General features: G+C 51.0%; 1 protein-coding gene across 3 annotated transcripts in view; it reads left to right on the forward strand.

The window, feature by feature from the left end:
• Positions 1-23,374, forward strand: part of LOC111851418 (collagen alpha-1(XV) chain-like) — a 48,582-nt gene that overhangs the window by 6,477 nt on the left and 18,731 nt on the right. Inside the window, exons 1-11 of one of the 3 annotated variants that reach the window (XM_072711031.1) lie at positions 9,385-9,832; positions 12,979-13,526; positions 16,863-16,937; positions 17,968-18,060; positions 19,494-19,620; positions 20,246-20,286; positions 20,378-20,566; positions 22,286-22,312; positions 22,622-22,684; positions 22,930-23,007; positions 23,120-23,176. In XM_072711031.1, coding sequence (XP_072567132.1) covers positions 9,562-9,832; positions 12,979-13,526; positions 16,863-16,937; positions 17,968-18,060; positions 19,494-19,620; positions 20,246-20,286; positions 20,378-20,566; positions 22,286-22,312; positions 22,622-22,684; positions 22,930-23,007; positions 23,120-23,176 — 1,569 coding nt within the window. In that variant the 5' untranslated portion in view covers positions 9,385-9,561. Of the gene's footprint in view, positions 1-9,384; positions 9,833-12,978; positions 13,527-16,862; positions 16,938-17,967; positions 18,061-19,493; positions 19,621-20,245; positions 20,287-20,377; positions 20,567-22,285; positions 22,313-22,621; positions 22,685-22,929; positions 23,008-23,119; positions 23,177-23,374 lie in introns of those variants that run through there. The other 2 variants (XM_072711030.1, XM_072711032.1) reach the window with 2 other exon arrangements.

The raw sequence follows: 23,374 nt of genomic DNA on the forward strand, positions 1-23,374 counted from the left end.
TTTACTAAGGCAAATACAGCATTAAGTCTTTGGGAATCATGTGTGGTTCAGAGGGTTAGACTTTGCACCTACGATCAGAAAATCCCACGGGCAGCAGAGTGGTGCCACTGTTAGGCTTTGAATGAGAAGCTTAATCCCAGCTGCTCCGGGGATTGGCTGACCGTGTTTCCCAGCTGCTCTGGGGATTGGCTGACCGTGTTTCCCAGCTGCTCTGGGGATTGGCTGACCGTGTCCCAGCTGCACCGCGGATTGGCTAACCGTGTTTCCCAGCTGCTCCGGGGATTGGCTAACCGTGTTTCCCAGCTGCTCCGGTGGATTGGCTGACCGTGTTTCCCAGCTGCTCTGGGGATTGGCTGACCGTGTTTCCCAGCTGCTCTGGGGATTGGCTGACCGTGTTTCCCAGCTGCTCCGGTGGATTGGCTGACCGTGTTTCCCAGCTGCTCTGGGGATTGGCTGACCGTGTTTCCCAGCTGCTCTGGGGATTGGCTGACCGTGTTTCCCAGCTGCTCCGGTGGATTGGCTGACCGTGTTTCCCAGCTGCTCCGGTGGATTGGCTGACCGTGTTTCCCAGCTGCTCTGGGGATTGGCTGACCGTGTTTCCCAGCTGCTCTGGGGATTGGCTGACCGTGTTTCCCAGCTGCTCCGGTGGATTGGCTGACCGTGTTTCCCAGCTGCTCCGGGGATTGGCTGACCGTGTTTCCCAGCTGCTCCGGTGGATTGGCTGACCGTGTTTCCCAGCTGCTCCGGGGATTGGCTGACCGTGTTTCCCAGCTGCTCTGGGGATTGGCTGACCGTGTTTCCCAGCTGCATGTCACTTTGAATAAAAGATTCGCTAAATAAATATTTGTAAATGTTTGTAATGACCAAGATGGGTTATGCAGTGTGACAAATACTGTAGATGTTAGTAACATGCATGGGAAATGTAGTTCATGGAAGATTTGTAATCTATGTCCAAAACAGTTTGGAAGGTTGAAAACTGCAGATTTCCTCTGCCTGAGTTCAGTTCAAACTGAACTAAATGTTCTTCTATGCTTTCTTTGGCAGATTTTTATACTCCCTTCTGGGAGTTTTTGTAAGTTTCTTTTTCCATTAGACAGCCACGCTGACCTCTAAAAGCTAAGAAGATCTGGGAACACACACTTTTTGGGATCACAGCCTTTTATTCTGCCTCATACCATCTCCAATGAGAACTGAGGAGAGTACAGCCTGCACCGCAACCCCCCCCCCACCTCGAGAACCAAGGGGACAAACAAAGCAGAGAATTTAAGAGAAGAATTTCTCTCTGGGGTAAAAGGTTAAGAGTGTCTGGTGTGTGGTTTGCCCTTTGGGCCCTAAAGGACTGACCCCTAATGGACCAGGCCCTAATGGACCAGGCCCTAATGGACTGACTCCTAAAGGACTGACCCCTAATGGACCAGGCCCTAAAGGACTGACCCCTAATGGACCAGGCCCTAAAGGACTGACCCCTAATGGACCAGGCCCTAATGGACTGGGCCCAAAAGGACTGACCCCAAATGGACCAGGCCCTAAAGGACCGACTCCTAATGGACCGGGCCTTAATGAACCGACCCCTAATGGACTGGGCCCTTATGGACCGGGCCCTAATGGACCGACTCCTAATGGACCAGGCCCTAATGGACTGGGTCCTAATGGACTGACCCCTAATGGACTGGGCCCTAAAGGACTGACCCCTAATGGACTGGGCCCTAAAGGACTGACCCCTAATGGACTGGACTCCCTGCCTGGATCTGTCGGTCACTTGGCCCCTTCAGAAGCTATTCTGTCAGTTTACTGGAAATGTTTAGCTAAACCATGCTGCTGCTGTTCCTCTTTATTTTACTTTTAATTCCTCTGTACTTTATGAATTAACATGTCTGTCAGGAATGTTAGAGCAATGTTTGCTTAGGGTTGCGTTTTGCAGGTCATTAGTTAGACAGCCATAAATGTGTCAGACAGGTGTCTGGGCCTTGGTAGCAGCCCTGTGCTTTTTGGCGTTTATTTCACGTCCATAAAGTGAATGAAGTCTGAGGTCAAGATCAAAGCCCTATGTGTGTAAATGTCCTGAACAGCTGAAGGTACATTTACAGTATCTGATATTATAGCTTCAGGTAGGTTGAGATTTTATTAGCTGCAGAAGTTTAAGTCTGTTGGATTTCATAAGCAGCTGGGACTTTCTGTTCATGCGTCTTGTTCGCATTCCCCGCGGGACATTTCATTTGTAAATATTGAGACTACTTATATCAGCTCTGCGTCTCTGTCAAGCCCACATGGGCAAAAACTGAACAAAATGCAGCAGACAGCAGATGAATGCATACGAAAGTACTGTAACTGTCCTACTCTGAAGTAATTGTGCACTTGTAAGGGCTGTCTGCTGTGTGTTTGACCTTTAGCATTAGCATCTGGATACACGTAGAGTAAAGGTGCCCTTAGCTTTAGTGCAGTCGGGTGGTTAGATAAATCAATCACTTTTTATAATAGCTGTAATTACAGCATTAGCATTAGGATCTGGATACACGTAGAGTAAAGGTGCCCTTAGCTTTAGTGCAGTCTGGTAGTTAGATAAATCAATGGCTTTGAACAGCTGTAATTACAGCACATGGCGATCCTGACCTGAGCTCTGAGAACAGGCAGGTTTCCCTGCCCCGGCTTGACTTGATGACCCCCGTCCCATCAGGCTTTGGGGGCCTCCGTCCTGCCTGGGATCAGCACAGACAGATGGGAGGTGGCCCCTTGAGGTAGGACTTGAGAGGACATGTTCAGAAAGGCGAAACCTGATGGGCTGACAGTGTGGAGTGTGGGGTTTGTGTCCCAGTGCATCGCACATCAGCCTTTGTACTCAGGCACGAGGCTCCCATCTGCACATGGACTTGGTGTGAGAAGGCCAAGCTGAGCCAAAGAGGACAACAGTTTGTTTGCACAAAGACCACGAGTCTTCGGTGTCGACCTTTCTGACAGAAAAATCTGGGGAATTAGGTAATGGAGCCAAAGCAAGAGCGGGCACGGTCCAGCCTGTTTGACCAGACAACAATGGGTCTGGCAGCCTGTGTGTGAATCTTACGGCTAAAGCCTGTCGTAACTCGGCAAGAAGAGCAGAATCGTGAAGCAGAGGGCTGGCAGCCTGAAGCCGTTCTCTGATGCTTAGTGCGGAGGCTTCACATCTGCGTAAATGCAGGGCGGGGCAGAGCCGTGAGATCCCCACGTCACTTAAATGCCGTCCCAGGGCAGAGCCGTGAGATCCCCACGTCACTTAAATGACGTCCCAGGGCAGAGCCGTGAAATCCCCAAGTCACTTAAATGACGTCCCCGGTTCCCAAAAAGAGCTGGTACTGCCCACAAGTTAAAGTGGAGGATCGTCTCATTATTGTGTGTTTGGGAAAATGTTTGGAGTTTCCCCACAAAGAAAGTTCACTTACTTTGAAAAAGTACAAAAGCCTCCCATGCTTTCTCACAAAGATTGTTTCATTCTTTTATTAGTCAAGGATCATTTTTTCACTTTGAAATGGCAGCTTGCCTCTTTTCTGTATTTATATTTTTTGCCCTTGTTTTTTAATTCACTGCAGCCTTTCGGACACCTGAATTCACCAATTTCACAGGCAGTTTTACCTCAGCTGCATTCTGGAGATCAAACCCAGAATGGAAATTCTAGAAGATCTCTACCCTCCCATAAAGAATAGCATGACTTCATCAAGCTCTCTGGATGCTCTGGGGCGCAGAAGCATAAGTGAGTCTGTGTGCATGGTGTGGCCACACTGTGCCATTCACAGTGACGATGGGGGCCGGCGTGTGCGGAGCGGTGGAAACTCCACATCAGCTGGAGGGGACTCTGGGGGTCTCGCCTTCCGAGAGCCCGCTTGAGCTTTACAGAATCGTGAGGGCCGAGACACACACACACACGCACACACACACACACGCACACACACACCGGCACGCACGCAGACACCCATCCCAGCACATCACTGGAAAGTGATCCCAGCACATCACTGGAATCTGTTACTCCCAGACCTGGTACAAAGCAGCTTTCTGTGAGTTAACCTTCTAGATGAATCTACCCAGTGAAGATGGAGAGCGGATTCTTGACTGAGTCATTTTCATCGCTTTGACTGTTTTTTGTTTAATTCGCCAAGAATCCCTGCCAAGTTTTTGTGAAAATGTCCTTTGGAGTCGAGATGATTTTCACACTGGATTTGTATAGACATCCTTGTTCGGCACCTTAATATGAGATGATGTAACAGTGATAAATAACACATGAACCAATCAGCTCTGTGATTTTCCCCACCAAATAAGTTTCTAGCACTCTTTAAAGCATAGTTTACCATTTCAAGCTGTTATCTCTTAAAAAATAAAATTAAGTAATAGCTTCATGGTTGTTTCTGACAGACTGATAGGATGTTGTTGGACTTCTGTTTTGACTCAGACTGGAAAGCTGGCAGCGTGTTATAAATCCATCAGGAGCACCTTTAGTTTGCAGGCACAGGTGTCCCAGGAGGGATAAAAGGAGGACTGCGTGCGGTGGTTGGGAAGCAGCCCTGTAAATGCCTCTCATGTTCCTCTGTCTTCTGGAATCCTGCTGGCACTTGCTGGATGGCCTGGTCGGGGTGACGGGGGGCCAGCTGTATGCGGGGCGTGTTTCCCGTTCTCACTGTTTGCTGGGTGGAGCAATATGCGGACTTGAAGTGTACAGTGAGAATGTTTTGCTGGCCCAAGTGCGAGACATCGTCACTGTGCCAACTTCCAGTCCCTGTGGAGAGGTGGAGGGTGCTTACACATGCACACACACACATGGACCACGTGGATGCATTTACACGTGCACACACAGACATGGACCACATGGATGCATTTACACACACACACACAGACATGGACCACATGGATACATTTAGACACGCACATACAGACATGGACCACATGCGTACATTTACACACGCACACACACACATGCAGTGGATGGGAGGGGTCTCTCACGATGCAGAGGGCCTTGTGTATGTATTGCTTGTGAAAGATGCCCTGGATGGATGGGAGAGAGGTCCTGATGAAATTGTGCGCTGTATTCACTGGATTATCCTGCCCCCTAGCCCCCACCTTATATTTTCTGCCCCCCTGCCCCCCCCCACCTTACATTATCTGGCTCTTGGCCCCCCCCCCCCAAACACCCTGCATTATCTGGCCCTCTGCCCCCCCCACCTTGCATCTTCCCCCTCTGACATCTCTGACCAGCTCAAACTAGTAGGTGCGGAATGTGGGCTTTAGGACGCTAATACAAGGTGGCTGGTCATTTTGGGGACTGTTTGGGGTTAGGGGGGTGCTGGGGGGTGTTGGCGCTCTGAGTGGACATTCCTCACATTCCGTTCCCCAGAGCTGTGTGAGCTCTGCCTTACCTTAGGAGTGTGCATCACAATGGGCTATTGCTCTGCCTTACATTAGGAGTGTGCATCACAATGGGCTATTGCTCTGCCTTACCTTAGGAGTGTGTATCACAATGGGCTATTGCTCTGCCTTACCTTAGGAGTGTGTATCACAATGGGCTATTGCTCTGCCTTACCTTAGGAGTGTGCATCACAATGGGCTATTGCTCTGCCTTACCTTAGGAGTGTGCATCACAATGGGCTATTGCTCTGCCTTACCTTAGGAGTGTGTATCACAATGGGCTATTGCTCTGCCTTACCTTAGGAGTGTGCATCACAATGGGCTATTGCTCTGCCTTACCTTAGGAGTGTGCATCACAATGGGCTATTGCTCTGCCTTACCTTAGGAGTGTGTATCACAATGGGCTATTGTTCTGCCTTACCTTAGGAGTGTGTATCACAATGGGCTATTGTTCTGCCTTACCTTAGGAGTGTGCATCACAATGGGCTATTGCTCTGCCTTACCTTAGGAGTGTGCATCACAATGGGCTATTGCTCTGCCTTACCTTAGGAGTGTGCATCACAATGGGCTATTGCTCTGCCTTACCTTAGGAGTGTGCATCACAATGGGCTATTGCTCTGCCTTACCTTAGGAGTGTGCATCACAATGGGCTATTGCTCTGCCTTACCTTAGGAGTGTGCATCACAATGGGCTATTGCTCTGCCTTACCTTAGGAGTGTGCATCACAATGGGCTATTGCTCTGACTTACCTTAGGATTGTGGACTGCGGCTCTAACTGGCCATTGCGGTGGGACTGCGGCTCTAACTGGCCATTGCGGTGGGACTGCGGCTCTAACTGGCCATTGCAGTGGAAACTCCCAGAATGTTCTGCTCCAGGAGGCCTGGGAAGTTTGTGCCTGACTATCATCTTCCTGCCGCAGGAAAAGTCATTTGTCTCTCAGCTGCAGTCACTGACTTGCGCTGCTTAAAGTTGTCACATGCTGAATGAGGATAACGGGGGGGGACATGGACGGCTGATTGTCGGCTTGGCAGCGTCCCGGGGGCTGTGTAAAGTGCAGCCACCTCCCTGCGCTCACGTTACTCACCTTATCAGTTTATGATAGTCCTGCAAGTGGGTATAAACACAGAGATACTTCAAAAAACATAAAATCTGGAGGGTGACTGGGCTGGTTCTGTCCTGGGGGGTGACTGGGCTGGTTCTGTCCTGGGGGGTGTCTGGGCTGGTTCTGTCCTGGGGGGGGGGGGGGTGAATGGGCTGGTTCTGTCCTGGGGGGGGTGACTGGGCTGGTTCTGTCCTGGGGGGGTGAATGGGCTGGTTCTGTCCTGGGGGGGTGAATGGGCTGGTTCTGTCCTGGGGGGGCGAGGGTGAGACCTGTAATGATAATTTGGGCTGTTGGGTTTGTGTTCCATTCAGGCTAATAAAGAGGGAGCAGGGAATGTGTCTCTCTTGTGAAATGAGACCTGGATCTCCTTTGCACACCGAGGGCCATCAGTATCATCATGAGGCCACATTTTGTAATGGGGTTGTGGGAATTCCACATTATAGTAACAGATTCTGTATTCTCACTTAGGTGAAAAGTCATCCATCTAGCTTCCGGTCGCTTATCCTGGTCCAGGCTACTGGAGGTCAGGAGAAAATCCCAGGCAGCCCGGGGTAGAGGCTGGGGCCCAGAAGCCAATCCCAGGCAGCCCGGGGTAGAGGCCGGGGCCCAGGAGCCAATCCCAGGTGGCCCGGGGTAAAGCCTGGGGCCCAGGAGCCAATCCTAGGCAGCCTGGGTTAGAGGCTGAGGCACAGCCTGTCCAGGGTGCATGTGTGCACTCTCGGAAGCCGCCCAGCAGGGGCCGAACATGCGACGCCCATACAGCGCTAAACCCTGACCCAACACGCAAACCTGCAAGCAAATCAGATACAAGCATTCTGTAAACATTTCTTTTGAAAGATAATTGCAGTTATCCATCTATCCATCCATCCATCCATCCATCCATAATGCATAACAGACTTTCCAGTACAGGGTCACAGTGATTCTGGGGCTTTCCCCACCTCAGGGCAGCCGTCCAGGCACCAGGAAGCCCTTGGGAAGGCAGTAGAGGAGAGAGGGACTGTTTGCGAGTTGATACAGAGACACGGGAGCTATACAGGCCGACAGTGGAGTACAGTGTTTACAGCAGTGCTGAGGCTGAGGAGCCTACTAGTATGTCTGCACATGCGCTTGGTGCAGTGGAAGCCTCCTGCCCCCCATGCGCTTGGTGCAGTGGAAGCCTCCTGCCCTCCTTGCGAGCAGCGGCACATCTGAGCTCCCCTCGCAGCCGGGCCTGTGCCTCCCGCTTCACCGGCTCCTCTGATGCATCTGCTTCTGTGCCCAGATCTTCAACAGGTGCCCCACCCTCTAGCTATGCATGAATGGCTGCATGGAAGCTCAGGCACCTCTGGGGTTCTCCATGGCGTGGAGGTCCCTCGGGGGGCTCTGTGTCCTGCTTTCCCAGTGATTTAGTGCAGTCATCTGGAAGCTATGCTCACTTTGGTTTTTCCATGTGGCTGTTAACTGCCTTTTGATGGACAGTGAATGCTGGCTCAATGAATGGCTATTTAATTGCATCTGAGTGGCAGCCAAGATGATACCATGACCTACTGAGCTGCAGTCATTCTGAAAGCCCTCACTCCAAGGCTGTCATGGCCATCGTTGGATCTGCTGCCATGCTAACATTTCCCTCGGTCCATGCGTTCATGGCTGGGAGAGATTGTTTTGGGCAAAGGCCTACTACACAAAATTGAAACTACCCCAGAATGTCATTCAGATCATTACTGACACATGTGGAGCACAGAGACAGAAAGTCAGTGACATCAAGCTTTTTAGAATGTCCCACTAGAGGCTGGTTATGGGGGGAATACAGAGCCAAGCCAAACACAGGCTCCTTCCTTGAGGACTAGGTAAAGAAGTAGAGTAGGCTTCCAGACACAGCTGTGAAGCAGGTGATCCCTCATGCTGCATTCACTGTCCTTACACTGCATTCACTGTACCGCCTAATGCATTCACTGTCCCTCATGATGCATTCACTGTCTCTCATGATGCTTTCACTGTCTCTCATGATGCATTCACTGTCCTGCTGCTGTGTTCACTGTATCACTGCTGTATTCACTGTCCATCTTGCTACATGCTGAACCTGTTTCCAGTTTATCTTCATACTGGGCTTCTGTAAGGCATCCAGATAGTGGATCTTGCTGCTGCCACTGTTCATATGGCCACTGCTGTTTATGTCAAGCCCACGGCTCCCCTGGGTGGACTCCACCCTCCCTTCTCATGGCCAGCGACGGCCAGATAGGAGCTTTGCTGCGCATCAGAACAATTCACTCTTTGTGGTGAGGCTTTGCCCACTGCTCAGCAGCCTGTAGAGGCTTGGCAAGGCCCCCCCGTCTCACGTGGACCCTGCCCCCATCTCCAGGGACTCAGCTGTTATTTGGGCCATGGTGGGAGTTTTTATTTGCCTCTTCCAGGGAAAAAAATCCTATGTTCTCAGTAACCAGGCTCTGCACAGATGTCTCAAAGCAGAATCGTCAGCTAAAGGAAGCAGTCGAGATGGTGGGACAGACATCACCTTTGCTGGTTCACTGAGCTCTAGATGCCAGTGGGGAACACAGCACTGTTGTGCCATGTGTCAGCGCACTGCACAGTTTATCTCACTGGCTGGGGGTGGGTTTCTGATCTTCCTGGTTTCCTGGTAGTTTTATTTTATGCTGACATGAGCCGTGCACTGGTGGACTGTGCCGCTGCAGTCATCACATGACGAGAGTGTCTCAAAGGAGGAGCGAAGGCAGATCAGAGGTGCACGGCACTGCCAGGATCAGCTGTATTCACTGGGGCCCGCCTGTTTGGTAAGCAAATCTTGTGGTTGGCCCACACCAAGCTGTGTTTCATTTCCATCATAAAAGGTGCTGGGGGGCTGGCTTTGGTAGGAGGGGGCGCTGCTGAGAGCTGGTAAGGCAAGGATACAAATAGCACCTCAGAGGATCCGTTCGGACATTCTCATTTTGCAGAGGGTCGTCTCTCTCTGGCTGCCGGTAAATGCCAGTGGCTGCATTGCCCTAGAGGTCTGAGGTTTTGGGGGGTGGGAGTGGCTAAAGTCCAGCCCCCCCCACACCGTGAGTGAGACGCTAAGGCTGTCTTCACCACAGTGTTCCCTCACTGGGCTGTGCTGAGGATGGACACCAGGATCGCTCGCCTCTGCTGCCTGCTGGCCCTCTGCTCTCCGGGGAGCAGCCAGTGGTGGGGATTTCTCTGGGGTGGCGGGGAGACCCCCACAGCCCCTGGAAGCACCATCACAGCAAATGCGGGTCCTGGCCGGCCAGGGGAGGAGCGCGAGGAGCCGGCCAGTACCGGTGCCACTGCCGGGGAGATCAGGGAGAGCAGCCTTGCCAGGGAACCGGTTGTTGAGCCCAAGGCTAAGAGGCTTCTTAAACTCTGGAGGAGCGGTGAGTGAGTGAGCGAGCGAGCGAGTGAGTGAGTGAGTGAGTGAATAAATGAGCGAGTGAGTGAACTGGGGGTCAAGGAGAGACTGAATGACCCACCAGTTTGTTTTCTCACCCAAGAGATAATAGATTGACCCAATGCAGTGTGACTTCCTCTGATGGGATCATAAGAGAGAAATCTGCATGAAGTCTTTATATCTGCCGTTTTGTGATTGTGAGCAGCTTGGACTGGATTAGTTTAGAAAGTTCTCCTTATGGGCTTTTCGGCTGTGGTCCAGTTCAGAAACATGCAAAACAAGTGGGAAAAACAACAAAAAACCTGAAGACCGACAGTAAGGGTACAGAAAACCTTGGGATGTGATTATGACAGAGAAGAGTAAATTTGCAATAAAAGTCCTGTGTGTGCGGTTCAGGACAGTCCAAGGCAGTGCAGCTTTGTCCTGTTAGCCAGCGGCACATCAGGTAGCCCTCTGTGGCACATCAGGTAGCCCTTTAGCCTGTCGCTAGGGGCGTCTATCGGCCGTTTAGACCGTCACCGAGGGCATCAGGTAGCCCTTTAGCCTGTCGCTAGGGGCGTCTGTCGGCCGTTTAGACCGTCACCGAGGGCATCAGGTAGCCATTTAGCCTGTCGCTAGGGGCGTCTATTGGCCGTTTAGACCGTCACCGAGGGCATCAGGTAGCCGGTTAGCCTGTCGCTGGGGGCGTCTATCGGCCGTTTAGACCGTCACCGAGGGCATCAGGTAGCCCTTTAGCCTGTCGCTAGGGGCGTCTGTCGGCCGTTTAGTCCGTCACCGAGGGCATCAGGTAGCCCTTTAGCCTGTCGCTAGGGGCGTCTGTCGGCCGTTTAGTCCGTCACCGAGGGCATCAGGTAGCCCTTTAGCCTGTCGCTAGGGGCGTCTATTGGCCGTTTAGACCGTCACCGAGGGCATCAGGTAGCCCTTTAGCCTGTCGCTAGGGGCGTCTATTGGCCGTTTAGACCGTCACCGAGGGCATCAGGTAGCCATTTAGCCTGTCGCTAGGGGCGTCTATTGGCCGTTTAGACCGTCACCGAGGGCATCAGGTAGCCGGTTAGCCTGTCGCTGGGGGCGTCTATCGGCCGTTTAGACCGTCACCGAGGGCATCAGGTAGCCCTTTAGCCTGTCGCTGGGGGCGTCTGTCGGCCGTTTAGACCGTCACCGAGGGCATCAGGTAGCCCTTTAGCCTGTCGCTAGGGGCGTCTGTCGGCCGTTTAGTCCGTCACCGAGGGCATCAAGTAGCCCTTTAGCCTGTCGCTAGGGGCGTCTGTCGGCCGTTTAGTCCGTCACCGAGGGCATCAGGTAGCCCTTTAGCCTGTCGCTGGGGGCGTCTATCGGCCGTTTAGACCGTCACCGAGGGCATCAGGTAGCCCTTTAGCCTGTCGCTGGGGGCGTCTATCGGCCATTTAGATGGTTGCTCGCTGTTGTCTTCCTGCTTGCTGATGTCTCAATTTCTAAAGCAAATTGCTGTCACATGAATTCGTATTGGGACAGATGATGAACATTTCCTATGAGACGTGGAGTGAACCACGGGTAAGGGGGCATGGGGATTGCCGGGAGGGAGGGTGAGTGCCCATTTCAGGGGGGACATGGCGAAGAATTCGGCCCAGCGTCTAATTACAGCATGAAGGATGTCCCAGTGGGACATGGTGGTCTGCGTATCCGAGGAAAACAAAACAGATCTACTGCTGTTTTTTTTTTATTTCAGGAATTTATTTCACAGACTCAAAACTGATCAATGGTCCTGCTAGGTGCCCTTTTCTCTGATGGCACTTTGAGATGCTGCTAGATGGCTTGATCCAGTGAAGGTTTCATAATTTGGTGACTCTTTGCAGGACTGAAAAGACAGGTCTCCCCTCAGTGTGGTCCATGCAGAACCCAGCTGCCGGCACCAGATGCAGTGCTTCACGTGCACATTTTTTTTTTCTTTTTAATATTGCAGTGGCTGAGCTGGCTGAAGGGGAGGGAAAGATTAGGAGGGGGAGGAAAAGAAAAAAGAAAAGGAGGAGTAATTGAAAGAGATAAGCTAAGAACGATAGGAGTGAAGTAGAAGGTGCCTTAACAGGCAGTCAATTGCTGCATCTGTAAGGGAGAGAGAGAAAAAAAGCGCACATTTTACGTTCAGCTGATTTACCTGCTCAGGCTCCTCTCTCTGTGAGCCTCTTGGGTAGCTGTGAAATTCATGGGTAGCTGTGAGTATCACACACACACACACACACACGTCCTCCTACCCGTGCAGTGGGGGCTCTTTATCTTTCCAGCGGAGTGAGTTTCAGGCAGGCGTATCGATTTAGTTGCAGTTTGGGACAAAGCTGGAGGCAGGATGGGGTGGGATGGCAGTGGCCGTGACTTGGACTTGCCCCCAGGTATGATGGAACTCGGATGCACAGTACCACGCATCTTATGTGTTCTTAGGAGCTTGGAGTACCTTTACGGGGCGGGTGAGGTCAATCAATCCCACATACACTGAGACAACAGAAGAGAACAGAGCAGAAGTAGAGGCCCTGCGCAGTTAGACATGGTGTTTCCTGCTAAATGGATTAACGCCAGGGCAGCATTATGTGGCTGTGTGTCTGATAGACACTGGGCAAAAGGAGCATTCTGCTTCACCTTTAAGTAATGAGGAAGGGACAATAGGGTCCAATAATCAAGGTGTGGATGGAGGGTCTTTGAGAAGCTTAGAGAAGTGTGACTTTTCCTCTGTTCTTAATTGATGAGTTACAGGCTAAATCAGTCATCATCTTAGAAAGCACTGTTTTAACTGCTTATGTTCTGCTACGCGAGGGTGTGGGGGTCATGTTCTGATATGCGGGGGTGCGGGGGACATGTTCTGGTACGCGGGGGTCATGTTCTGGCACGCAGGGGTCATGTTCTGGTATGTGGGGGTGTGGGGGCTATGTTCTGGCATTATCACACAGACACTTTGGCCCAAGTGAGAAAAGTGAGGGTTCCATGAGTGTCCCTAGAGCACTTACAATTATGGGCCCAATAATGATATCATTTATGTGTTGGCCATGAGATTTGAACACGCAACCTTCCAAACGCAGCTATACCGATCTTTCAGGTCTGCTTCACTTCAGCCCCTGTTGGCATTTGCATTGCATTGTGTTGAGCTGGGTTCTGTGTTTTTTGCAGACCGGAAGACTAAGGACAACCTGAACTTGCTGGAGTTGATAGGAGTGCCCCTCCCCCCCTCTGTCTCCTTCATTACTGGGTATGAGGGCTTCCCGGCCTACAGCTTCGGGCCGGACACCAACATTGGGCGGCTCACCAAGACGTTTGTGCCCGACCCTTTCTATCATGACTTCGCCATCATCGTCACCGCAAAGCCGATCACGGACAGAGGGGGTGTGCTGTTCGCCATCACCGATGCCCTCCAGAAGATGGTGTATCTGGGCGTCGTCCTGACGCCAGTGGAAGACCAGACGCAGAGAATTGTCCTGTACTACAGCGAGCCGGGGAGCTCCAGCTCCCAGGATGTGGCGTCTTTCAAGGTGCCGAGCATGACGGGCCGCTGGAGCCGCTTCACTCTGGCCGTCCAGGGGCACGAGGTGCGGCTCTACATGGACTGCGAGGACTTCCATGCCGTGGCCATGCAGCGGCCCTCACACAGCCTGCGGTTTGAGGCGGGCTCGGGCATCTTTGTGGCCAACGCTGGTGGGACTGGTCTGGAGAGATTTGTGGTGAGTAAAGCTTTGTGTGTCTTTAGCCAGAATGTGAGCATTTCTGCAGGAGTTTGTTATGCATATGTGTGTGAATCTTTATGGGTATATGTGTCAGTCTCAGTCACATCAGTGTCTTCCATTCATAGTTCAGACCAATTGACGATTTATCTTCCCAATAGACAAGAGAGAACAGATCATGCGAGACAAAGGGTACCCATGGAAATACGTGACGCTTTCCTAGTCTTTACGGTTAACATGACGCCATGAGAATTTGGCTAGTCATGTGGAAAAGGATTATTGTTGCACCAGAAGATTCCCGTTGCTGATGTAGTAGGGATCAGGGTTTGTTAATGGCCCATTATGGCCGTGTGATGGCTCTGTGGTACAGTGGCTGGTGCATTGGACTTCTGGCTAAGCACTTGGAGGGGGGTGATTCAAAGGCTGTGGGTTTGAGTCCCACTGGAGCCATTTTTGAGGGCAGTGTGGCTCAGCAGGTCGGGACTCTGTGCGTATAATCAGATGCTGGTTTGAATTCTGCGACCACCTGGCTGATGACACAATTGGGCTCTTGAGCAAGGTCCCTAACCCCCACCTCCAGGGGTGCTGCACGCTGGCTGACCCCGCGCTGTGACCCCCAAGGTTGCTCTGACCTCTATATGTGTCCGTGTCTCTCATGGAGAGTAAGATGGGTGGCTGAAAAGAGTATTTCCCTACATAGATGGATAAAGCGTTACTGTTTTATTGTATAAGTCTGAAACCCATAATGAGTGGGGCTACCCAGCTCTGTAGACACTGATTGGTTTAATCCATTGGGAATAACTTAAGTAACCAATGGGAAGTGGGTCAAGCCTGTCAGCAACTGAGAGCAAATGGGAATCCAGACTTTCAAAGCCTCATTCTTCCCGTCACCAGTTTTACCAAAGCCATGCAACATGTTAAATACGTCACGCATCTCTACATATCAGACAAGCTGCTTTTAACGTGTGCTGCTGGATCCGGGGACATGTTGCTGAGGAAGGTTTGCAGTTCAGGCTTGGGCCAGGCTGACCTTGGAGCTGCAGCTGTCCCAGGTCACTGTGAAGGAGGGTGCCATTACACCATGGGGGGGGGGGGGGGGTCCTCTGCCTGAGTAGATGTCCTGCACTGACTTCCTGTCAGCCTACACATGGAGCGGCCAGCCACCGTCCTCCTAATGTTTTTATGTTCTGGAGAACGTTCTTCTGGAGAACGTTCCGCCTCCCCCCCGCTCTCACTCGCCCACTGCCCCCTCATTGACATACCTCAGGATTGAGGGGCTTCCCTTCCGATTGGCCAGAGCCACCACAAAGCCGCCTTGGAGTAATAAGCTGAGGAGAAGTTCTCTCAGATCTCATCTCCTTGTTGGAGACGCTCAGTTAAATCTCCTGTTGCTACATTTGCCTGAAAAGCAAAGTTACTGGTAAGGAACAGATAGAATGGAAGGATTAATGACAGTTTAATGCAGAAGAAAAAAATATTCTGTCTTTAATAAGGGGCAGATTTCAACTTTTTTCTCAAAGCAGTAAGAAATGCATGTTTGAAGTGAATGAACATATAAAAGTATGTGACTCATATTGAAAGAATAAAGATTTAACATTTTTATTGTTCTCAGATAAAATTAAATCACTGATCATCGAGCACTAAGTGACACTTCGAGGAGCATCCTAAGTTTTGTTGAATGTTCTCCTGCACCTAGTGCATCTTTACATGGCAGGATTAGTGTACATTCATACTCCACCTGCCCCCCTCAAAGCCTGCATTGTCCCAGCCGGCACAGCATCACGTTTGTTTGCGTGCAGACCTGGCCGACGCACCGCCCAGGGTCAGGAAAACCCTTTTTGCTGACCTCCCTGCTCGGTGCTGCACGGTCGGCCGGCCGGCCTTCATCGTGAGGCCGCTCCTCAAGCACCTAATTGCTCAGTTTATGAAGTTAATCATTTATTCTGGCCTCAGATGTGCCCTTTGCTGTCTCATTAACATGCAGACACTGCCAGCAGTGGAGTGTTTACAAAAGCAGTTGGCATAGCAACAGCGGCCCGGGAAACGGCTCTTTGTGCGGAACGACTGGTGCCTCATGTGCTGGGAGTGAATTGGGGTGAGAGGCCCTGAGATCCATCGCTCTGTAAGGAGGAGAAGCAGGAGGCGGGGGAGGAGCAGGAGGCGGGGGAGGACTGCTGAATCCTGGCGGAGGCCAAGGTCTCTCGGCGCGGACAAAAGCCTGTTTGTTTAGACAGCTCGCCTGCTTCCCCTCAGCATACAGCCAGGATGCAGCGCTTCACTTCTCCTTTTATTGCTCTCTCTGTTTCTTGTACAGGTCTCTCTTTCTGAGATCTCAGCAAATCAAATTTAAATATACCACTATAATGCGTGGTTGGACGCAACTGGATTGACTGTGATTGTTTGAGTGGTCATGTCCCTCCGTCGTATCCTGTCCTGTTATTTAGAGTATGCAGGAAATGGCGGACGGCAGTCTCAGAGAGAGAAACTTCTCAGGCCGTTGACATCGTTGACATTGGTGGTGGGGGGTCACGTGACAGAAGGTCTCAGCACGTCGCAGCTACACCTTCGTGTTCACACAGAGCCTGGAAATGCGACTCGAAGCAGATGTTTAGCATTTTTAAGGTATGGCCACAGAATGCCATCGGACCCAAGCTTTGCCCAGGGTAGTCTGCACCAACAGGCTTATTCTGGGATGTGTGAAACCTCTGCAGTGACCATTCTGGCTCTCCCTGTCGACAGTAGTGCAGTATCTGCACGCTCTATAAACCGCTGCAGTGACCATTCGGGCTCTCCCTGTCGACAGTAGTGCAGTATCTGCACGCTCTATAAACCTCTGCAGTGACCATTCGGGCTCTCCCTGTCGACAGTAGTGCAGTATCTGCACGCTCTATAAACCTCTGCAGTGACCATTCGGGCTCTCCCTGTCGACAGTAGTGCAGTATCTGCACGCTCTATAAACTGCTGCAGTGACCATTCGGGCTCTCCCTGTTGACAGTAGTGCAGTATCTGCCAGCAGTAAGTTGCCCTCCTGGTTGTCACAGGCTCCAGTGGGATGTACCTGTGCACACTGCAGCTATAGTGAATACATTTCTTGGAGGTTCTGTGTTGCCCCCTCCAGTTTGAGAAAGAACATCTGGTTTGTTTCTGTTTGATGAGTAGATCACCTGTGAAGGTGATGCGTTGTTGCTCATCTTCCTGCTCCATCATCTGCCCGCTGTCCCTGCTTGCTTTCTTACAGGCTGCGGTCATTTGGACTTCTGGAGCTTCTGCGGTGAGGAATCTGTGTGCCAGTTTAAATCTCTCCCACCCACCCCCACTCCCTATCTCTCACCCCAGGGCTACATGCAGCAGCTGCTGATTCGGCCAGACCCCCGAGCGCCAGAGGAGCAGTGTGAGGAGGATGACCCCTATGTAAGTGCAGTGAGCTTCGACGCAGTAGCTGGGACTGACAGTGTCACTGCTGGAAGACTATGAGACAATTATTGCCCCCTAGTGGTCAAAGGAGAGCCATGTTTTTCTGAATGGTTTTTGATTAGTCAATGGGTCTGTCACAGGCTTCTCTGTTAAAATAAAACAAGAGATAAAGAGCCAGTAAGCTTGTAAATATTAGTATTATTATTATCATCAATTTTATTTTATTGTATAATTATAATGCAGTAAGGAAACTACAGTATAAACAACTGTTCCTGAGAGAGCTTGAGTTAGTCAGGAAACCCCTTTTACATGGTGGACGTGTCTGAAGTCAGCACTGCACAGGGTGTGTCCACTTCAGTGCTACGTTAGAATATACTGCAGCACCATGCCTTCAAAATGCACAGGCTGAGAGAGCTACATGTAGCACAGGCTGAGAGATTCACACAGCACAGGCTGAGAGAGCTACGCGTAGCACAGGCTGAGATTCACACAGCACAGTCTGAGAGAGCTACGCGTAGCACAGGTTGAGAGATTCACACAGCACAGGCTGAGAGAGCTTCACGCAGCACAGGCTGAGAGAGCTACGCGTAGCACAGGCTGAGAGAGCTTCACGCATCACAGGCTGAGTGTTTCATGTAGCTCAGGGTGAGAACTTTATGTAGCACATGGTGAGAGCTTCACATAGCACAGGGTGAGGGAGCTTTACGTAGCACAAGGTAAGAGAGCTTCATTCATGTAGCACAGGGTGAGAGAGCTTCACATAGCATTGGGTGAGAGAGCTTCATTCATGTAGCACAGGGTGAGAGAGCTTCATTCATGTAGCACAGGGTGAGAGAGCTTCATTCATGTAGCACAGGGTGAGAGAGCTTCACATAGCATTGGGTGAGAGAGCTTCATTCATGTAGCACAGGGTGAGAGAGCTTCATTCATGTAGCACAGGGTGAGAGAGCTCCACATAGCATAGGGCGAGAAAGTTTGGGTGCATAGTGGGTTGGAGCTGCGAGGCTGAGTTTTTCTTTTGTTCCAGGCCTCTGGAGAGGGCAGCTCTGATGATGGCCTGGATGACCGTGAGATGACAGACGAGGTGGTGAAGAGGGAGAGAAGACCCCCGACTTCACAGGTGAGTAAGACGTGGACTGGGCTCAGCCTGTCCTCCTAACTACCAAACACTGATTCCTGGGGAGCAGAGTCTAACACTGAGCTACGCAACTTCTAGAGTTAACTGTCAACACTGCCACAATGTAACTATTTTTATTTCAAGGATTATTTGCCAGCAGCCCTCCTGGCCATACCAGACCACTGTAGAGTCAGTGTCCCCCCCCCCCAGTTTGGTTACACAAAAACCCAATCTGTCCATAATGTCCAAGAACGGCTTATCTAGGGCGGGGTGACCCACCATCCAGCTTATTGTGCTTCTCTTTCATCTGGTCTGATGAACATAACAGCTCACCAGCATGCAGAGTCCCAACATCCTCCCCATGAGAAGTAAACAGGGATGTTGACTTGTGGGTTTTTAAAAACATCCGGCCTTTGTCTGGGGGGGGCAGCTAGGGGTCCTGGCACACAGACGCTTCCTCTGCCTCTTGGTGACGATGCCGTCTGCAGGTTGCCCGTCTGACGGCCCGTCTGTGGGTTGCCCGTCTGATGGCTGTCGGCGGGTTGCCCGTCTGATGGGCCGTCTGCAGGTTGCCCGTCTGACGGCCCGTCCGCGGGTTGCCCGTCTGATAACTCGTCCGCGGGGACTACCCAGCGCTCTGGGAGTACAGGCCCCTCCTCCTCGCTCCTTCTGTCTCCAAATTCTTAAACTGCCTTCAGCTTCAGGTCTGTGCATTTTGAAATCACAGCCATTCAGCTGAAAGAAGCCCAGAGTCGGTGGCGCGCCATATCACCACGATTAATATCACTCAGGCAGTTCATCACTCGATAAACTTGGCTTCAGATATAATGTCTGATCTGTGTGTGTCGTTTCAACCTTGCGACGGTTACAAGTGACTGGTGAAATTATTGTGGGTATTCTGGTTCCCATCTCACGGTGTCTCCAACCGCCCAGACTGTTAGAGTGGCCCAGCTTTGTAGCCTTCTGACAGCAGTCCAGCAAAGCTTTTGTTCTGGGTCTGCTGCTTGTAAGAGGAGACTTTTGTGTCCATATTCAGCGGCCTTTGCCGTTAGGGAGCGAGACCAGCAGAATTCACCTACAGTGCAGCACGTCTCAGCTACCTGGGGGAGCTCCTGCTCTCACATAGATCTCTGTCACCTCCTGCTGGACACCGCAAAGAAACGTATATTCTCTTCATTGATTATCTTAATAGGATAACAACACTATGAAAGTAGTGCAGTAACTACTTAGTCGCATTAATCTGTTAGAGTTCAGAGCTTTGAAGTGGGTGATGTTTAGAGGACTCAGCCTAAGGTGACCCAGCACATTGCGTTGACATCGTGAGGACTACACACCAAACTCTCCGAAGCTGAGCAGCTCAGAAAACACCAATGCATGCATGCTCAGTCTAAACGTGTGGTGGGCGTGTTGTGAGTGAGCTTCATTTACCCTCTCAGATGGAGGGAAGGCGGAGCTCCCCAGTACAAGCCCCCCCTACGGACAGTCCCAAAGGAGAGGAGCCAGAGGAATACTCTGGTCAGGTGACCCCCACTATGGAGCCTGCTGAGGAGAGCTCAGTGTACAGTGAGTGTCCTGCAGTTTGATGCTGCACTGCTCTAGGCAGACTGCTGTGTCTAATGCTGATAGCAGAGATCCCTAAGAAGTTATTAGGTCAAAAGCAGTTACTCTTCTTCTTCGAGTAGGAAAAAGGTCTATGCATGAACAGTATCTGTATGCATTTTTGTCAGTCATTGTTATAGATGTCAATCAATACTTATTACTGAAGTAAATTGTACATTTTTTAAAATTTTACATAAAAGAATTGCAGTCTTTTGCATAAACAGGGTGTGCTGTCTGAGTTGTAAAACTGCCACTAGGTGGCACTAAATACAAAGGTTTCATGAATGGTTTGCCTGTGCTAGGTAACAGTTAATGAACTCGAGGAGTAACCTGCTTCTATACTGATGTTAAAATATTTCACACTGCAAGTACGGATCATTGCCAGGATCTTATGGTGATTTTTACAGTATTTTAGTTTTTTTTTTGTTTTTTTTGTTTATCATATGTACAGTTTCGAGCGATATCAGCCAAATGAGTAACATGAACTGTCATCATAGCTACGCATTTCAAATGACTTGTCATGTGTGTCTGCATTGAAGTAAGACTGTTATTCCAAGACTGTTAGTTGTTGATTTTGTGATCCTTGCAGGACAGGACCAAACCGATGAGCTGGGAGAGCCATACAGGACAGTGAGTAACTCCTCCCCTGTGAGGCACGCTCAGACCTTCAGGGGTGAATTGGGGCTCCTCACCTGCTCATGTTCTGACCCCCCTCCCTCAGGTGGACCCCAGCCGAGGACAGAAGGGAGAACGTGGGGATCCGGGCCCTCCTGGCCCTCCGGGGCCACCTGGTCTCCCCAGTCCTTCGGTAGATGGAAACTCTCAAGCAGCTCAGCCGGGTCCCAGAGGCCCCCAGGGGCCCATGGGACCTCCAGGTCCAGCGGGAAAGCCAGGAAAAGATGGCCAGCATGTAAGTCATCACCGCAGCCTGTGGTGTGCATTGGTAATGTGGGGAGTGGGCCGGATTACATTGCGCTGGTAACCCTGTGGTTTGTTACTCTGTCCTCTGAGCCCCTGTATTCTGTTACTCTGTCCTCTGAGCCCCTGAATTCTGTTACTCTGTCCTCTGAGCCCCTGTATTCTGTTACTCTGTCCTCTGAGCCCCTGTGGTTTGTTACTCTGTCCTCTGAGCCCCTGTATTCTGTTACTCTGTCCTCTGAGCCCCTGTATTCTGTTACTCTGTCCTCTGAGCCCCTGTATTCTGTTACTCTGTCCTCTGAGCCCCTGTATTCTGTTACTCTGTCCTCTGAGCCCCTGTATTCTGTTACTCTGTCCTCTGAGCCCCTGTATTCTGTTACTCTGTCCTCTGAGCCCCTGTATTCTGTTACTCTGTCCTCTGAACCCCTGTATTCTGTTACTCTGTCCTCTGAGCCCCTGTATTCTGTTACTCTGTCCTCTGAGCCCCTGTGGTTTGTTACTCTGTCCTCTGAGCCCCTGTATTCTGTTACTCTGTCCTCTGAGCCCCTGTATTCTGTTACTCTGTCCTCTGAGCCCCTGTATTCTGTTACTCTGTCCTCTGAGCCCCTGTGGTTTGTTACTCTGTCCTCTGAGCCCCTGTATTCTGTTACTCAGTCCTCTGAGCCCCTGTATTCTGTTACTCTGTCCTCTGAGCCCCTGTATTCTGTTACTCTGTCCTCTGAGCCCCTGTATTCTGTTACTCTGTCCTCTGAGCCCCTGTGTTCTGTTACTCTGTCCTCTGAGCCCCTGTATTCTGTTACTCTGTCCTCTGAGCCCCTGTGGTTTGTTACTCTGTCCTCTGAGCCCCTGTATTCTGTTACTCTGTCCTCTGAGCCCCTGTATTCTGTTACTCTGTCCTCTGAGCCCCTGTATTCTGTTACTCTGTCCTCTGAGCCCCTGTATTCTGTTACTCTGTCCTCTGAGCCCCTGTATTCTGTTACTCTGTCCTCTGAGCCCCTGTGGTTTGTTACTCTGTCCTCTGAGCCCCTGTGGTTTGTTACTCTGTCCTCTGAGCCCCTGTATTCTGTTACTCTGTCCTCAAAATAAAACTGGCTTGTACAGCTGCACCAGTAGCGATAGTTACAGTATGTGTTAAGTTAGCTGGTAAGCTAAACTGAAGTAAAAGGTCTTCAGTTGAGATTTAAAGACTAAGACTGATTCGGCATCCAAAACACAGGCTGGCAAACCAGTCCACAATATAGGGGCCCTGTAGCAGAATGCTTTACTGCCAACTGTCCACCGAGCCAATTGTCACGAGTTGTGGGTACGGAGCTGGGAAGCAGGCACAGAGTCCAGGAAGTCGTGTGAACTTGTGGTTTATTTGGGGACCGCCGGGTCTGGGGTGCTGGGATGTCTATCCAGCTTATTACCTCACTGTGGGTGGGGCCTCCATCAGCTGTGCCACATGGCCTTATGAAGCAGGCAGTGTGTTGGAGGAAGATGGGACCAAGGCAGTGTGTTGGAGGAAGATGGGACCACTGCAGTGTGTTGGAGGAAGATGGGACCACGGCAGTGTGTTGGAGGAAGATGGGACCACGGCAGTGTGTTGGAGGAAGATGGGACCACGGCAGTGTGTTGGAGGAAGATGGGACCACGGCAGTGCTTCATGGCCATGGGGGGGGGTTCTGCCTTGGAGAAGCTGCACACTGACATTATTCATCTTACTTTACAGGGAGATCGGGGCAGAGACGGCGACCCTGTAAGTACCCTCTACACATGCACGCACATTTACCTTTGTATTTTAATAGATAATCCTTCTAATACTATCTACTGAACAAAATGTGGCTGACTGTTTATGCATGTACCCTCATGCCCAAGAAGGGAATGTGCAGCACACTCTTGCAGACATGGCAGCAATCAGCATCTTCTGAAAGATATTTATTTATGTTACTGATAAAAAAAAAAGGTGGTTCTATTACTGGGTGCCTTCTGTTGGTGGGTGTGTCTACCACTGGCTCCGCCCACATTCTCATGATTGGCTGGCACTCTCTTTGCCCTCATCATACAGGGTAGCAGGGGTCCTCAGGGAACTCCTGGTTATCCTGGAGAAACTGGAGCCAAGGGAGAGAAAGTAAGATTGTTTAATGTGTCCGAAAGTCACTGTGTCCAACCGTCAGTGTGTCCCATTAACCAGTGTGTTAGACTGTATGGTTAATGTCAGTTAACTCTGCTTATGGTCATATTAATGTATATACTGTGTTATAGTGAAGGCCAGCAGAGGACAGTGATGCAGATCTGGGTGTTTGATGACAGCAGGGCCTCCCATGCTGGGCTCTGGGTTCTAACCTTAGTCTGTCGTCTCTCCTCTTCCTGTAGGGTGACCGCGGAGTCGGCCGGCCCGGACCACCAGGACCACCTGGACCACCGGGTCCACCTTATGCAGGCCGGCTCTCGGTGTGTCTGTCTGTGTTTGAGAATCTGTATGTCTGTATGTCTGTGTGTATGTGTGTGTGTTTGTGTGTGTGTGTGTGTGTGTGGCTGATGATGCTGACACTATGTCTCGCAGGGTGCCGTGGACGGCTCTGGCTACAGTGACCTTGACAGCGATTCAGAGCCCATTCGAGTACGTCGGCCTTCCCTGCCGCTCTTTAGTCCATCAGTCCAAACGTAACCATGACAATCACACCATCAGTCCAAGCGTAACCGTGACAATCACACCATCATTCCAAGCGTAACCATGACAATCACAATATAATTGCAAGCGTAGCCATGACAATCACACCATAAGTCCAAGTGTAACCATGAAAATTGTACATTTCTC

Source organism: Paramormyrops kingsleyae, chromosome 4, assembly GCF_048594095.1.
Source record: "Paramormyrops kingsleyae isolate MSU_618 chromosome 4, PKINGS_0.4, whole genome shotgun sequence".
In the NCBI taxonomy this organism is placed as follows: Eukaryota; Metazoa; Chordata; class Actinopteri; order Osteoglossiformes; family Mormyridae; genus Paramormyrops; species Paramormyrops kingsleyae.